The following is a 15,852-nucleotide window of genomic DNA, read 5'->3' on the forward strand; positions in this document are numbered from 1 at the left end:
ACTTTTACATTGGAATCTTCATTGGGTTTTGGGATCGCCGTGTCTTTATTTCTTGAACAATTTCAACGAATGAGGTCTTAAATTCGAGCTAAAAGATGCAGCTATTGGCTGCTGGTTCCAATTATGACATATATGTCTTTGTTTAGGATATACAGGAGGGGAACATAACTGGTACCTTAATTTTTTGGTTTACTGTATTTTGTAGTACATTAATGGAATATGATGGTGATTCTTGACATGATGCAGTCATGTCTACAGTAGAATTCATCTCGACCTTTGCAGGACTTAACCCCATTAAAAGCTATTAAACCAAGATAACACTCATTGAAACAGCTCAACTGATTAAATCGGATCTTCTCTGGTTGTGCACAAGTGACTGTTTTCATGTGCGATATCGCAATAAAGCTGGTATTCATAGCTTCAGTTGGGTAACCGATTATAAAGGAAACGAAAGGAAACAATGTTATGTGTGGCTTTGTTCACGAAATCAGACAATGTCGTGCTTTTTGTAAACCAGCATTCTTGAAAATGAGCAACATAATGATTTTTGACTTAACACGGTTTCGAAATAATTTCTTCATATTTTTGGTGTTATCTGTCGTTTACATGTCCTTCCTAAAACACAAAAGTACGACCCTCTCCAAACACCTAAATTAGCTAAAAATTTAGGACATGTTACAAAACTTTATTTTCTAGAACCTATTTAGAATAATTTAAATGTAGCTTTTACCGGTTTTTTGTGGCATCCTTCAGAAGTGAGCGGTCCGATACCAATATTTTCGGTCAAATCTCCATTCAAATAACACGGGGAGTTGGCTAGCTATGCCTTGCCCTCACTCATATTTTATTTCTGAACATCTAACCTAGCTGTAATTTTAGGTCATGTTAGAGAAATATATTTGCTAGAAGTTTTGGAGAATAAATAAAATATTGGCTGGTTATTTTTCACACAGTGACGTTAACTAGGCAAGTGTCCATTCTCCCAACATACATCATTTGTAGGGGTCACGCGTCAATGGTGAGAGCACTGTGTATTGTGTATAGGAAAACTGACAGTAACTGCAGTATGAGGTATTATAATGCTGGATATAACTATATGGTCAGGATTTGGTCGGCCATTGACTGGGTCCCCGCAGAATTGGGTGGATTCAAGCCGCTTAAAATTCGATGTTAGATTCTTTTGTGTTGTAAACTGTCATCATTCTTTTGTCTTCGTGTAACACGGGTGATAGAATGCAGTTTAAAATACCCTCCAAGGCCGCATCATTTCATTTCACATAGGTGAGATGGAGCCGACAGGGACCCAAATATGGCTGCCATTGAGGTGTAGGAATGCGTGAAATTGGATTCATCTATACCGTCTGTCCATCAAGTATTCTCCTTTGCCGTCAGTGTGATGGAATCCCGGGGATTGAATGATACTGGCGTGCCACGAAAGCGGAGGAGACTAAAACTATAGTTGACGAACACACATGCGTTAGTAGTATCTACTTAATTCAGTCCAGCATTGTTTGTAACCACTCACCCAGCATTACCCCTATGAACTCTCATCCTCCTGAGCAAGGTGCTTTAGGTGACATCCCAGCAAACACAAAAACGTGTTAAATAAGTTATATTTTGGGTTTCGGTTTAGGTAAAAACGTTTTAATAACATTAATATGTCGGGTTATATAAAGGTCATGAAATCGTTTAAAACGTTTTGTATGAAAACACACTACAACAATATTTTTAAAATGTTTTCGAAATGTCATTGTAAACTATTTTTGCAAACATTTTTGGCCAAATATTTTGTCAACACTTAAATAACATTATGTTAAAATATTTGCACCCAGCAAACACAGAAATGTTCTTAAAATATTTTTTACAAAACGTTTTAATAACATTTAAATGTCGGGTTATATATAAGTTTTCAAAAATGTTTTTGGAATGTTATTAAAACGTTTTTATATATACCCTTTATATAGCCCGACATTTAAATGTTTTCTGTAAAACATTTGTATTTGCTGTGCAGTAGATTACCAACAAGTGTTATTTAATATTATGAAAACGTTTTATACCATTAATGTAACCTTTATATAACCCGACATTTAAACGTTTTCTAACAACCTTTTATAACCTTTTGCGAATGATGTCAAAAACGTTTTGTATGTGCTGGGATATTACCCCTGGTTCTATGACTAACTAAAACATGCAAGTCATCTCAGGGACATATTAAATAATAAAGAGACCAAAGCTGTAAAAATAATTGGTCGGAATCGAAAGAGAAATGTAACTGGAGACATCTTTCAATCTTTCAATCCATCACAGCACTTAATCAAGTGACATCTGTCAATCAATATGGTGAAGGCATCGGTCCTATTTTCTTAGACAACGTTGTCTGCGTTGGAACAGAATCGACTCTAGAAGCATGTGCCAGCAGTGGATGGGGCATACATGACTGTTTGCATTCTGAAGATGTTGCAATAGCTTGTTCAAATGCAGGTAAGAGACTGTTTCAAATGCGGGTGAGAGACTGTTTCAATGTGACGGACCACTTGGCCAGTGGATATCATCGGTAAACAAAGATTCACGTGAAAACCGGCCGTAATATTCTTCAAACTTCTGTTTTTGCATAATTCTAATGTACTTTAGTAACTACCATACTGTGTAAAAATCAAAACTTTAGGTGCTGTTGTTTTGTCAAAATCCGAGATTTTGATTACAACGACTGAACAGGACGTTTAACTATTACGATAGAAATGAATGTAAAAATGTCCGTATTCAAGGAAAATACTCCTTTATCAATGGATTATTCTTAAAGTTAGGCAACTTTTAACCAAGTTGTTTAAAATATTTTTCAAATTTGTCTTGTTTGGACCAGGTGCACAACAAAATGTTAAACACGCTATGCTATCTGTTTACCGGTCAATTTTGACAGCTGGTTGTTTTTTTACACGATATCTGTTTTATAGTACGTTTAATAATATGCTTATAAGGTATTTTGTTGATAAGATACTGGCAGTATTTTACCATAACATTAGGTGCCACTGCCTTAACAGAATTGATCACAACTTGAATTCCCTCCTGACTCAGAGGTACTGACGTGGCCATAGTGGCGTAGCCAGTGGGGGGGGGGGCGAATCTTTACTGTATGACACAGATGGGTCAATGAGTTACATTAATGACCTTGTGGGGTATTTAGTACCCACAAAGTGAGTTTTGCCTAAGGTAGTTTGTTATCAAATGTTGACAGTTCACTAAAAAAAAGTTATTACCGTCGATTTGGTTTAAAACGGAGGGAACACTTGGTATATTCTGTTAAGGCAGTGGAACCTTATGAGCATTTTTCTAACAGGATTTTGCATAATCTCAACAAAGTCTTTTTATCATGTAAATGTAAATGTAAATGTAAATGTACCGTCCTGGATTCGAATCCCATGCTTGCCTCCTTTAATATATATTTGCGACGGTCAACCTGGTGGCAAAATATTCTTATTATACATTAATTGTGTTTTCCAGGAATCAGACTTGTCGGTGGATTAAACGAGTTTGAAGGTCGAGTTGAGGTTCTTTATAATGGTATATGGGGCTCTGTTTGTGATGACGGATGGGATCTTAATGAAGCCTCGGTAGCGTGCCGACAATTAGGTTTTGATAAAGCTGTGGGAGCACCGACTAGTGCATTTTTTGGAGAAAGTAGTGGCCCTATACTACTAGATCAGGTAATGAAGTTCATCATTCTGGACAGAATTCAACATTTAACAAAGGTCACATGTGATAAACAACTGATGACATTGAATTGTCGGAAGGATCGTATCCTGATTCATTGAACTTTGTAATTAGCATATTTTTGGTTTGGATGCCACCACATTTGATTTTCGACGCATGCACAATTTGTACTAGATTCATTTGCTTACATGTGTTATGTCATTTGTTAATTTGTCCAAATTATTGTGAAAAATGACGAGCATTTTTGCACTTTTCTCTACATTACTTTTTTATTGTAAAGTGTCATTATAGAGCTGAGCTAAATAAGTTGTACTTCCCCTCGTAAGTGTACAAATTGGTGCCATTTCCTGTCGGACGTTTGTTGGTTCATCAATATTCATGTTTTAACTATGTCTGATCATGGAAGAAAGAGATAAGAAGGAACCACAACGAACACATTCACTTTGTCCACTCCCTTTACCGACATTTAATTGACATTGTTATTCATGAGGATTTACTTTGATCAATACCCCGCGTTAAATAGGTGATTGGTATTGTACTCTATGTATTTGCATGTCTTCTGGAGCGTGTCTGAAGGATGATTTGAACTAATGACCTTCCGTGCAAGCACTCTATAGGATTTTCTCTGGTTACGTGATCATCGGTCATTGATGGCCTACATCTTTTTCTTCCATTTCGCCCAATTTTCCCGAACTTTGATGACTTTTTTCTCAGAGTTGGCAGTCTTTGGCACTGAAACGAGTTAGCTAGTTACGATTATACACATATAAACTATTAAATTAAACATGTTTCATGTACCGGACTCAACCGGAACATTGTGCATTATTTAAGAACATTTTGCATCTATTTTTCATCGAAAAAGTCACCAAAATCTTACCTTATTTGCTAAAGATGAAACTCAGCAAATAAACGGCCGATTTTGATTACCTTTTCGATGTGTTAAAGGACATTTTCTACACAACACGATCAAGAAAACAGTTTGACTGTAGATCCCAAAACAAAGCTACTATACATGTTCAGAGTATCAGTGAAATTCCATAATCTTACTTCTGGGTAGCGTTTGTTTGTTCTTGGATGGGTTTGTTATAGTTTTTTTTCCAGTAATGATTTCGCCAAGCATCGATCGCGGTAAATGGATCATACATGAAAGTAAGTACCATTGATAGCTTTTCTTTTCATGCGTCAATGGATAAGCGGATTAAAACTTGGCCGATCGAAGTCGTTGTGGTTCCTTCTTATCTCTTTCTTCCATGGTCTGATCGGCCACGCATCAATAAGCGTATCCACAATCCCGGTCATAATCGTTCAAACACTTTAACACTTGATTGGAGGGTCCAGACTTTTATAGCTAAATTTCAGTATGTTAAGTATAACTAAAATACGGGTTAAAACAATCCAACTTTTACACAACTTTTAGTTGTTATACAATTCGTTAGGTCCACTGTTTTGTAAACACTCGTACGTAAGGTTCGCGCATATTCTTTAGATTATGAATATTTGTTCTAATTAACCTCGTAATACTTGCTTTTAAAATAATTTCAAGGTCGAATGTAGCGGAACGGAATCAGGTCTGACAACATGTAACAGAAATCCATGGGGAGTTCATAATTGCCAGCATGCCGAGGATGCCGGCGTTATTTGTCAACGTGAAGAAGGTGGGAAACAGTTGCCAGGATTAGTTATTTGTACATAGATTCGGCACCTGAACGCGTGATGTCACGCGGTAACATTAACCAAACGGCAGTCTTGACTGACGTCAAATTCACGTTTGATGTTCACGTACCGTGCCGACGTACAAAACACTAATCCTGCCAAGTGACATCTAAAGTGTCTAGAGAATATTATGTGATCACAAAACACGGAATAAACATATTGATAGCTTCGGATGTCATACTCAATAAGAATACCATTTCAGTGGGTCCTCGGTAAAAATGAATAAAAGATACATATAAATCTTTAGTATTTATCATGTTTCATACTGCAGTTACTGTCCGTTTTCCTATACACAATACACAGTGCTCTCACCATTGACGCGCGACCTTTACAAATAGTGTATGTTTAGAAGTATAGGCATTTGCCTAGTTAACATCACTGTGTGAAAAATAACCGGCCAATATTTAAAGTATTCTCCAAACTTCTAGCAAATATATTTCTCTAACATGACCTAAAATTACAGCTAGGTTAGATGTTCAGAAATAGTCGCACTTTGGTAAAATATGAGTGAGGGCAAGGCATAGCTAGCTCATAGCTAGCCAACTCCCCCGTGTTAATTGAATGGAGATTTGACCGAAAATATTGGTAACGGACAGCTCACTTCTGAAGGATGCCACAAAAAAAAAACGGTACAAGCTGCATTCAAAGTATTCTATGAAATTCTAGAAAATATAGTTTTGTAACATGTCCTAACTTTTTAGCTAATTTAGGTGTTTGGAAGTATTCGCACTTTTGTGTTTTATGAAGGATATGTAAGCGACAGATAACACCAAAAAATATGAAGAAATTATTTCCAAACCGTGTTAAGTCAACAATCATTATGTTGCTCATTTTCAAGAATGCTGGTTAACAATAAGCAGACCATTGTCTCATTTCGTGAACAAAGGCCAACATACCATTGTCACCTTGCGTTTCCTTTATAATCGGTTACCCAACTGAAACGTAAAAACAGACACATGTGCACAACCAGAGAAGATCTGATTTAATCAGTTGAGCTGTTTTCAATGAGTGTTATCTTGGTTTAATAGCTTTTAATGAGGTTTAAGTCCTGCAAAGGTCGTAGTGAATTCTACTGTAGACATGACTGCATCATGTTATGCAAAAACTGTTGGTTGTGTTGGATAGATTACTCAATCGGCAAGCGTTAGCTTGATACCGTAGAATTCCGTCTAGAAGCATATATGCCTCTAAACGAGGGTTTTTTTAACGAAAGATATGAAAGGCCAATACCCTTCTCAAAAACATTGCAATAGATTGGTCTTACAAATATACATGTTTGTACAGCCGCCTTTATCAGTAATATAGTTGTTCAAACTCCAAATAACGTTTTTGTTGAGAGTGTGTGCCTCTTGTCTCTTGTGTCAAAAAAACCTCGTTTAGAGGCATATATATGCTTGTAGACGGAATTTTATGGTATGACATAATCTGAGCACGTAATTGCGCCCTCTGTTGCTTTTCTCAGTTCTAACATGCATTTAGATTGTCTTGGAAAAGGGCGGATGAATGCCAGATATTGGAAGAGTAAATAAAAGCAAGCAATCAAGCAAGTATTTTATGAAAGATACATAATAGATTGCCCAACAAACGCAATAATGTTTTTAAAACGTTATGAAAACAATATTTTCAAAAGTTGTCATTTGTTTTTTTAATACTTTAAGATGTTGGGTACGGTATAGATCATACGTTTCCAAACATTTCGTATCAAAATATGACAAAATAATACTGTAAAACATTGAGATAAACATTGTTTTTTAATTTATGTTTTGTAAACATTGAAATATCATTACTTGCGTCTTGCGGATGTTTTGTGAAAACATCTGTCCTTGATATAAACAGTTTGTATGACCCAACATTTAAACGTTTCGGACAATTGCGCGCCTTTTTCAAAATGTGGCGAAACCGTGTCTGCTGGAGTAGTCTAAGCGTTTAAAAAAATTTAATCCCAATCTAATTGAACTTTTGAGATATACTTTCAATACCGATAAAAACCTATTGTCCCAGCTTTGTACAACTTTAATTTGTTTTAATAGCTCCTATCATTTCCGTCAACAGATACGACCGACTCTTCTTCCGGGTCTGCTATCAGACTTGTCGGTGGGTCGTCTGTATTTGAAGGCAGAGTGGAGGTTTTGTATGAAGGTGAATGGGGGACGATATGTGATGACGGATGGGGCATAGAAGAAGGACAGGTGTGATATGAGGTGTGATCAAGCAAAATCAGTCTGAATTCAGGCATATTCATTTTTCATTTTTCTACTTTGATGTATGAAACAGCTGCAAAGGCACATATTGCACAGAAAACCCCATTGCAATTGGACAAATTGTTCAAAAGATATGAGCAGTACTGTTGAAAGGGTTCCAAAACAATAGGAAAGAGAAGAAATTATTTCCTTTGTTTGACTATATCTCAAAATCAATATTTCCGACTTCCGACTGATTTTGCTTGATCACATCACGTATTATATTGATCATTGTATAACCAGATAAAATATTCCTGGCATTTTATTGGTGGATATTAGTTTCATGTCATGCCATCATAAAATGTTTCGCCTATTTTGCAAATATCGCACGGAGCTATAAAAAGTACTATTATGATGTCATCAATATTTCTGTTAGCCCAAATAGTTGTTTAAGATCTCCACATGTATAATTATTTATTTGTATTAGGAAGAGGTCAAGTACGTGAGACCTATAATTGACATTGACCTATTTATGAGGAAGTAACGAAACAACCTAGATTGTGCAATCCTATCTTTGTTTGATTTGTTATATCAAAACAAACATTTTGATACCTCTTGTCAAAATCGGAACACTCTGATATTTTCGACCCCCATAGAGCTAAAAATGTGACCTTTGACTTTTTTGATAATAACTCAAGAACGAAAAATCCTAGACAGATCAAACTATACATTTTCTGAATCCTTATAGCTAGAGGTCTTGACCTTGTACAAAATTAGAGGACCTTTCCCGCCACTCCGGCTACTACGGTTCAATAAGACCAGAAACTTCCGGTTTTTGTTCACGGAGTGAACTATTTCCCCACTTGAACCGATATCTCATATGCACAGTTTATCTCTTACATACACTGTGTCTTGAATAGCTATTGTAGCCCACCAACCCTGTGGTTGAGAGGCTAAGAAATAATTCCTAATATCTCATACCCAGGTTAGTATGCCTTTATCTAATCCTGCCCCACGTGACGCCCCATCTAATCTTGTAATGTGACAATGGCGGTTAAGTAAATTTAGTTCATGTGTTGTATTCGTATTACGCGGACTTTGGATGTCGACATTTTTCCATGATTCAGTTTGTGTTTTGGCCTCTCCTCAGTAATCGCTGGAGGCGCATCGTATTGTGAATCGATCGAATCGATACACCAAATTGTCGAGATATACCTGTAATTTTTAACGCGATAGAACAACATTTTCATACTCAAAAACCGTAAACTTTGTTGCATTCGTCTTTCTTTATTCACACGCATGCGCAGGTTGTATGCCGCCAATTAGGTTATGGTCCTGCTATTACAGTCGAAGGAGAAGCTTTCTTCGGTGCTGGTACTGGTCCAGTTCTATTAGATGAACTTCAATGCACGGGGACAGAGAACACGTTGATGTCTTGTAAAAGTTTGGGATGGAAGAACCACGACTGTGGGCATGCGGAAGACTCCGGTGTTATTTGCGACTTTCCAGGTGAGCCTGCTGCACTTCAAATAAAGGATTGTCTATTTAATGTCTCTACAGTAGATCAAAAAACTGCTATATATTTATCCTACTTGGCTTTGAGTAGTCTAGATTGTAGCCCCTATCTACCCGAAACCACCGGTGAAGCCTCATACTGTATGTTACTGCGCGGTGATTGCACAAGTTACTGGTGACAGATTCTTTAGCGATTGGCGTGGTCAAAGTTAATGAAGTTAGGTAAAGATACGGTATGGATGAATCGGTATTCGCTGTTTAAAGGGCATATTGATCGGACAACATCATATCATTGGCAAGCTAATATTATGAGGGCAACGAGAGAAAATGTTGAGAAAATGAGTCGTTTAAAATTGATATTCCACAAAAACCAACTGTAAGCGATGAGTTCCTAGGTGGTATGTGATTTAAGAAATGAACAGATCCTGGATCTGTGGTATAATAATGCACTCGGCCGTGGTGATCGGCTGGCTTTAGTATAGGTGAGAGTCTTGGACAAGACTATGTTTTACACGCAAACTCACAAGATCCCTTGGATACCAAATGACTGCTGTAGTATTCGCTTAAGGTTGGTCTGAACCCTGGAATTATGGAAACTTTCGGGCCTCATAACTTCTAAATTGTTGGTCTATAGTATATAAAAGTATACATTTTTAGAATGGCAAAGACTTGATAAGTTCATCTGTGAGGTCAAATTTGGGCCAAAATGGCACTTTTTGCCCAAAATCCCAAAAATAATGGTTTTTGGCCCACTTCTTTTTCGTGCATCGTAACCAAAAAATTCTTGGGCCAAATTTGTTTTTATTATTATTTTTAAAAACTAGATCAAAATATCTAGGACCAGTTTTTTTATTTTTTTTTTTTTTGACCAATTTCACCAAAAATATTTGAAATTTGGGCGAAAATCAGGATTTTTATGATTTTTTTGAAAAATCTGCATTTTTTGACCATTTTTGGCGCAAATTTCTCAAAGTTGGTCGAAATTCAAAAAAATGAAAAAACGGGTCCTAGATATTTTGATCTTGTTTTTAAAAATTAATAAAAAAAAAATTTTTGGCCTAAGAATTTTTTTGTTACGATGCACGAAAAGAAGTGGGCCAAAAACTGTTATTTTTGGGCCAAATAAAAGTGCCATTTTGGCCCAAATTTGACCTCACAGATGAACTTATCAAGTCTTTGCCATTCTAAATATGTATACTTTTATATACTTTGGACCAACAATTTAGAAGTTATGAGGCCCGAAAGTTTCCTTATTTCCAGGGTTCAGACCAACCTTAATGATGAATTTACACCTGCTTCAAATTGTTTAACATTTTGCTTCTAATTATTTGTATTAAATCTAGCCGCCCGACCAATCCCACCTCTGCACGGCCTTCGTCTTGTCGGGGGTGCTGTGCGTACAGAGGGACGGGTGGAAATTTTCCACGAAGGAAAGTGGGGAAGCATCTGTGACGACGGTTGGGACGAAAATGAAGCTAACGTGGTTTGCAGACAGTTAGGATACCCCGGAGCAGTACGGGTTGAGTCTGATTCATTGTTTGGTCATGGCTCTGGAGACGTATGGCTTGATGACGTCATCTGTGATGGGACCGAGGCTGCATTGGCTGATTGTAATCATAACGGATGGGGAATACATGATTGCACGCATAGGGAAGACGCAGGCGTAGTTTGTGAACCCTGTAAGTGCTCGGGTCTTACATATTGTAAGGGGGTTGTCCTGAACAACTATCAGATTCAGATTCAGATCTATTACTTGCACTTTGATAAATGTGGTCGATATTTAGCTTGTTGGCCACATTACATTCAACATTTTCGCAAGGTTTATTTTTGGGCTCGTGTAATATTTATAATTTTTGTCAAGACTGGGACCACTTTGTAATTTTTACACATTTTGTGACTATGTCTTTAAAATACAGCTCCTCAAACTCGAACATCAATGGAGAATGTGAGACTAGTAGGCGGTTCAACACCACAAGAAGGTCGTGTCGAGATTTACATCTCAGGTCGATGGGGCACTATCTGCGCGCATTCCTGGGATCTCATGGACGCCACCGTCTTGTGCCATCAGCTCGGGATGGGCAATGCCATACGGGCAGATGGTGGGTCATCATTCGGACAAGGCACTGGTGATATTATCATAGACAACGTGAGGTGTGTAGGGAATGAAGCTGCTTTACAGGATTGCCCTGCTGATATTGGAACTGATGCGTATTGTGATCATGAGCAGGACGCTGGTGTTGTATGTGGTACCGCAGGTGAGTCCTAGATGTCACTATAATGCCAGTATCAGAAGAGAAGTGTATAGTGTATGTGGTTGTGGTTGTATCAGCTATGGACGCTGCCATTGGCAGATTCTGACTAACTAACGTCATTGGGTGTGTATGTAACAGTTAATCATCCGTGGAGTGGATAACAATCAGTGTCATTAACTTTGGGGAAATTTTATTACCTAAAGAATCAAAATATATTAGATGTTTTAAAAAGGATACTATTGGTGAAACCCAGTTTCCGAGTTAATAGCCTTGAGTTTTATCCTTGCAAATTAACCTTGTGACCAAAGTTTGGAAAGTTTTTTCAAGCTTCTATATCGCAGATTGTTTGTGGCATGTTCATATCGTGTTTGATAGCAATGGATAGCTCGTTATTCCTCTTTACAATGACATCACACTTGGCACAATCACGGCTGAGTACACGTCTTATGAATGTAGTGGGGTCTCAAACAGCATGTGCCAAATTGACCTTTATTCTGTGCTCAAACAACACTAATCACTAACCTCAATAGCGGGTGGAAAAACCATAGGCAGCCATAACAGCCAGGAACCTCATCCTCATGCTGCTCATCTACCTGGCCATACGTTGCTGTGGAATGGCATTCCATTCCTCAACCAAGATTCGTCCCAGGTCATTCCATGTGGTTGCATTGGCCACTCGGGCACGTACAGCACGACCAAGCTGGTCTCACAAGTGTTCAATCGTGTTGAGGTCTGGGACGATGGCAGGCTATTCCATTCTCTCTACTCCCATATTCTGTAGGTAGCTCTCTGGCTCTGTAGGGGCAAGCATTGTCAGCTTGGAGGATTGTATTAGGTCCCAGATTGTGGAGATATGGGATTGCATGCAGCGTGTTGCACAGAATAATGGTCAATTTGGCACATTCGGTATGAGACCTCTCTACATTCACAAGACGTACTCAGGCATGAAAAGGGTGATTGTTTCAAATGTGGTTTTATTGTAAAGAGGAATAAAGTAGCTATCTATTGATATGCAACTCGATATGAACACTTGAAGAAACTTTCTAAACTTTTGTTGAGGAGTTGATATAAAACAATAAAGATGCTTTGCCGTTTACAATGGTACACAAGTGAGGTTTTGGTGCCTGCTTGAATGCAACTAATTTATATCTATTTCCGTGTTTCTCATTTCCGTCTAGCCCAATCAAGCAGCGTCCGTCTAGTCGGAGGATTTTCATCCAACGAAGGCAGAGTAGAAGTATTCCACGACGGAGTATGGGGTACTATTTGTGACTCTGGGTGGAACATCGCAGACGCACAAGTCGTGTGCCGCCAGATGGGCTACACAGGTGCAATGAATGTACAGGACAATGCATTCTTTGGACAAGGCGGTGGTGTAGTACTATTGGGTGGTTTGGAATGCACAGGCGATGAGTTACAGGTTATTAGATGTCCACATCCTGGATGGTATGATGTGCCATCTTATTGTACGCATGCTCGGGATGCTGGAGTCACGTGTCGTGTCACTACATCAGGTAAGTCAATTGCCTTTTCGGTAAATCCCATAAGCCTTCGCGAGTACACATGAGATGTCGTCATTTGACGTCACATCGACTTGCAATGCATAGTAACGATGTTCGCTAGACGGCCTGACGCGTACTGACGTCAAATGACGGCATCTCAGGTGTACTCGCAAAAGCTTATGGGATTTACCGAAAAGATCAATTCGAAACAAATAGGGTGCGCAGGCCGTATAGCTATTGAATCCCCCTCGTCCACGTGGTAGCCCCATGAATAAATATCCCCTTAATAGGTGTATTTCCCCCGACTGGGTGCTTTTCCAATTTCCCCCAACTGATTGACAAAAGTGGGAGCAGTGTCCCCTCCCCCCTCCATTTGCGCACAATATGACGTGTGACGATATGAACTAATGAACACTTAATATCCCTTTTTTTAGATGGCCATCTGAATGTACGTCTCGCCAGCCTTAGCAATGTATACAATACAAAAGAAGGTCGAGTAGAGGTCTACCATCTTGGATCATGGGGCACTGTCTGTGGAAGAACCTTTGACCTTAATGCCGCTAGCGTTGTCTGTCGTCAACTTGGCTACCAAGGGGCTATTGCTACTAGGAACTTCGCCTATTACGGAGAAGGTGTTGGAAGGATTCATCTCAGCAATATCGATTGTACGGGCCATGAGTCAGATTTAGGAGACTGTCAGCATGCGGAAGGGAACGTAGGGGGATGTACTCATGCTGACGATGCTGGGGTTGTTTGTATTGGACCAGGTAATATACAAGTGACATTCACAACATCAAACACTTGCATTTTGTAACACCCCCCCCCCCCATCGCCACCACACCCCCACCCCTTTTAGGAGCAATTCTCTTTATATTAGTCTGGGTTTTCTATATTAAACATAAGAAGACGATTAATACTTGACTTTTCGCCATTTGAAACCCAACATTGCCGATTATGATGGGGTCCAATTTTAAAAACCATATCAATGTATTCATCCCCTCATTATGATGATTCAGAAAAAAAGTATATAGTTTGATCTGTAACGCCGTTGTACAAATTATCGGTAAATTATGTTAAATGTTGGTAACCACGGAATGTTGCCATTTCAACTAATGAGTAATTTGATTAATAGCACAAACCTAGGCATCATGTGTTTGATACAATATAGTACCGCTCAGTGGGGTAGATTTCTTTTTGACATGGGGGGATGGGGTTAGGAAAATGATAGTGAACCCACCACCTTTTTGTGACAGAATAAGTTTATGGTACAAATGCGCGAGAATCGGGCGAAAATTGTTGCAATATTAAAGCTAAACTGATGGTACAAATGTATAATAAGTTCGCACAAATTTGCACTTTTGGAGCTAACATTGCCAAATATGAGGTTAATATGAGGACCACCCCCTGGCAAACTATCGGGGAGATTTACCCCCCTCCCCCACCATCCCCCAGGATCTACGCCAATGATACCGCTTATATAAGACATATAAACGGCTGATATCTGGTGAAGCTGTAAAAACGCTGTTCAAGATGAGTCAAAACATCTCGACCCACACACTGAATTCTACTTAAGGGAAACACTTCGCTAATTAAAGGATTTACTTATACGTTACGATATTTTATAAGAAAAATGCTTTAAAGTATCCGTGAATTAATGTGGCCCATTAGAGAATGAATTTGGAGAAAACCTTCTGATAATTACAAACACTCGCTGAGCAGCAAGACCTTCCCTCTAAGCTTTGAATCCGATAAGCAGATTATCTATTTGTTTTCATGAATTGTAAGACATTCTTTGATGTATTACTGAGCTCAATCATCTGAAATTACTGGAGCGTGAGCCTCCCAGGCTGGTGGCTCAGCATAGTATTTTATTAACAGAAGGTTTTCTCCAAATTCGTTTTCTGAAAAATAGTATGTAATTATATAAAAAGTAGTTTATCTCACCATTTCTAAATCCGACCACTTTTGATTATTTTTCCAAATTTTCTATCATTTAGATAACTCGTTGTCGTTTACCAGTTTTGAATTCATCATCGCTGCCGCTATTTTCTTCCTACTCATGTTGATGGTACTAGCCCTTGCAGTCATTTGTTATCGATGCCGAAACAACGACAGACCATACGACAATGACCACCGTTCCAATAATACACTTCGTTCCAATGACGAGGAATTGGAACGAGCAGCGATACAAATGCGTCGTCTACGAGGCAGGCAACCCAGCATACCAAATACGTACGCAGCGCCATCATTTCGGCGATCGGAAGGCTCCGTCGTAGCGGGTTCCCTCCCCGCAGGAAGTTCAGCAAACAGCCCATATGAATCGCATTTGTTTGCAGCAGGTGGTGCTGTTGCCCCTGGTAATTTTTGTCGAGATGATTATGAGACAATGTTGGATTACAAGAAAAGCTCTCTTCCCCCAGAACCACCGCCTTATTCTTCTCCGTGCTCCTCTCCTATAGGCGAGCCCCCAGAGTACCCACCTCCACCGTCACCATGTCCAAGACGAGCGACCCCCGACTTTAATGGTTCATCAGCGGCTGAGAATAATTACGGAATTGATGACGAACAAAGCGTTGATATATATCAAGATATTGATGATTATCTTGTGCCAGAGTCATCCCCAACCACAAAAGAAAAAACAGAACATGAGAAATAATTATTGACTTTTTATCTGTTACTATGATGTTTATTAGGGAACAAGCCGAATGATCGATGAAACAATAATAAGCGAAACTGTTTTCGTTTGGGAGGGGGCTTCGAATGTCGATTATGAAATTTCCGTCGTTTTAGATGGGAAAAGAGATGTCAGGTTAAAACCATATTCTAACATTTTTATACAAAATAGATTAGTATTTCTTTGCCATAAAATTTTAGCTTTTACTGCCAGATATATCCCCTTTTAATTTTGAGCCGAACAACTAAGGCAAAGCAAAGACAATTTGACAAAACTACAGCACCTACAATCAAGGAAAAAAGTCCTTG

General features: G+C 38.7%; 1 protein-coding gene across 1 annotated transcript in view; it reads left to right on the top strand.

The window, feature by feature from the left end:
• Positions 1 to 15,793, top strand: part of LOC140146744 (scavenger receptor cysteine-rich domain-containing protein DMBT1-like) — a 28,465-nt gene extending 12,672 nt beyond the window's left edge. Inside the window, exons 5-14 of the mRNA XM_072168618.1 lie at positions 2,308 to 2,481; positions 3,499 to 3,701; positions 5,252 to 5,363; positions 7,474 to 7,610; positions 8,909 to 9,110; positions 10,460 to 10,795; positions 11,033 to 11,371; positions 12,547 to 12,882; positions 13,305 to 13,637; positions 14,868 to 15,793. Of these exons, the coding sequence (XP_072024719.1) occupies positions 2,308 to 2,481; positions 3,499 to 3,701; positions 5,252 to 5,363; positions 7,474 to 7,610; positions 8,909 to 9,110; positions 10,460 to 10,795; positions 11,033 to 11,371; positions 12,547 to 12,882; positions 13,305 to 13,637; positions 14,868 to 15,526 (2,831 nt within the window). The 3' untranslated portion in view covers positions 15,527 to 15,793. The remainder of the gene's footprint in view (positions 1 to 2,307; positions 2,482 to 3,498; positions 3,702 to 5,251; positions 5,364 to 7,473; positions 7,611 to 8,908; positions 9,111 to 10,459; positions 10,796 to 11,032; positions 11,372 to 12,546; positions 12,883 to 13,304; positions 13,638 to 14,867) is intronic.
• Positions 15,794 to 15,852: the final 59 nt, after the last annotated feature.

Source organism: Amphiura filiformis, chromosome 2 (genome assembly GCF_039555335.1).
Source record: "Amphiura filiformis chromosome 2, Afil_fr2py, whole genome shotgun sequence".
Taxonomy (NCBI): domain Eukaryota; kingdom Metazoa; phylum Echinodermata; class Ophiuroidea; order Amphilepidida; family Amphiuridae; genus Amphiura; species Amphiura filiformis.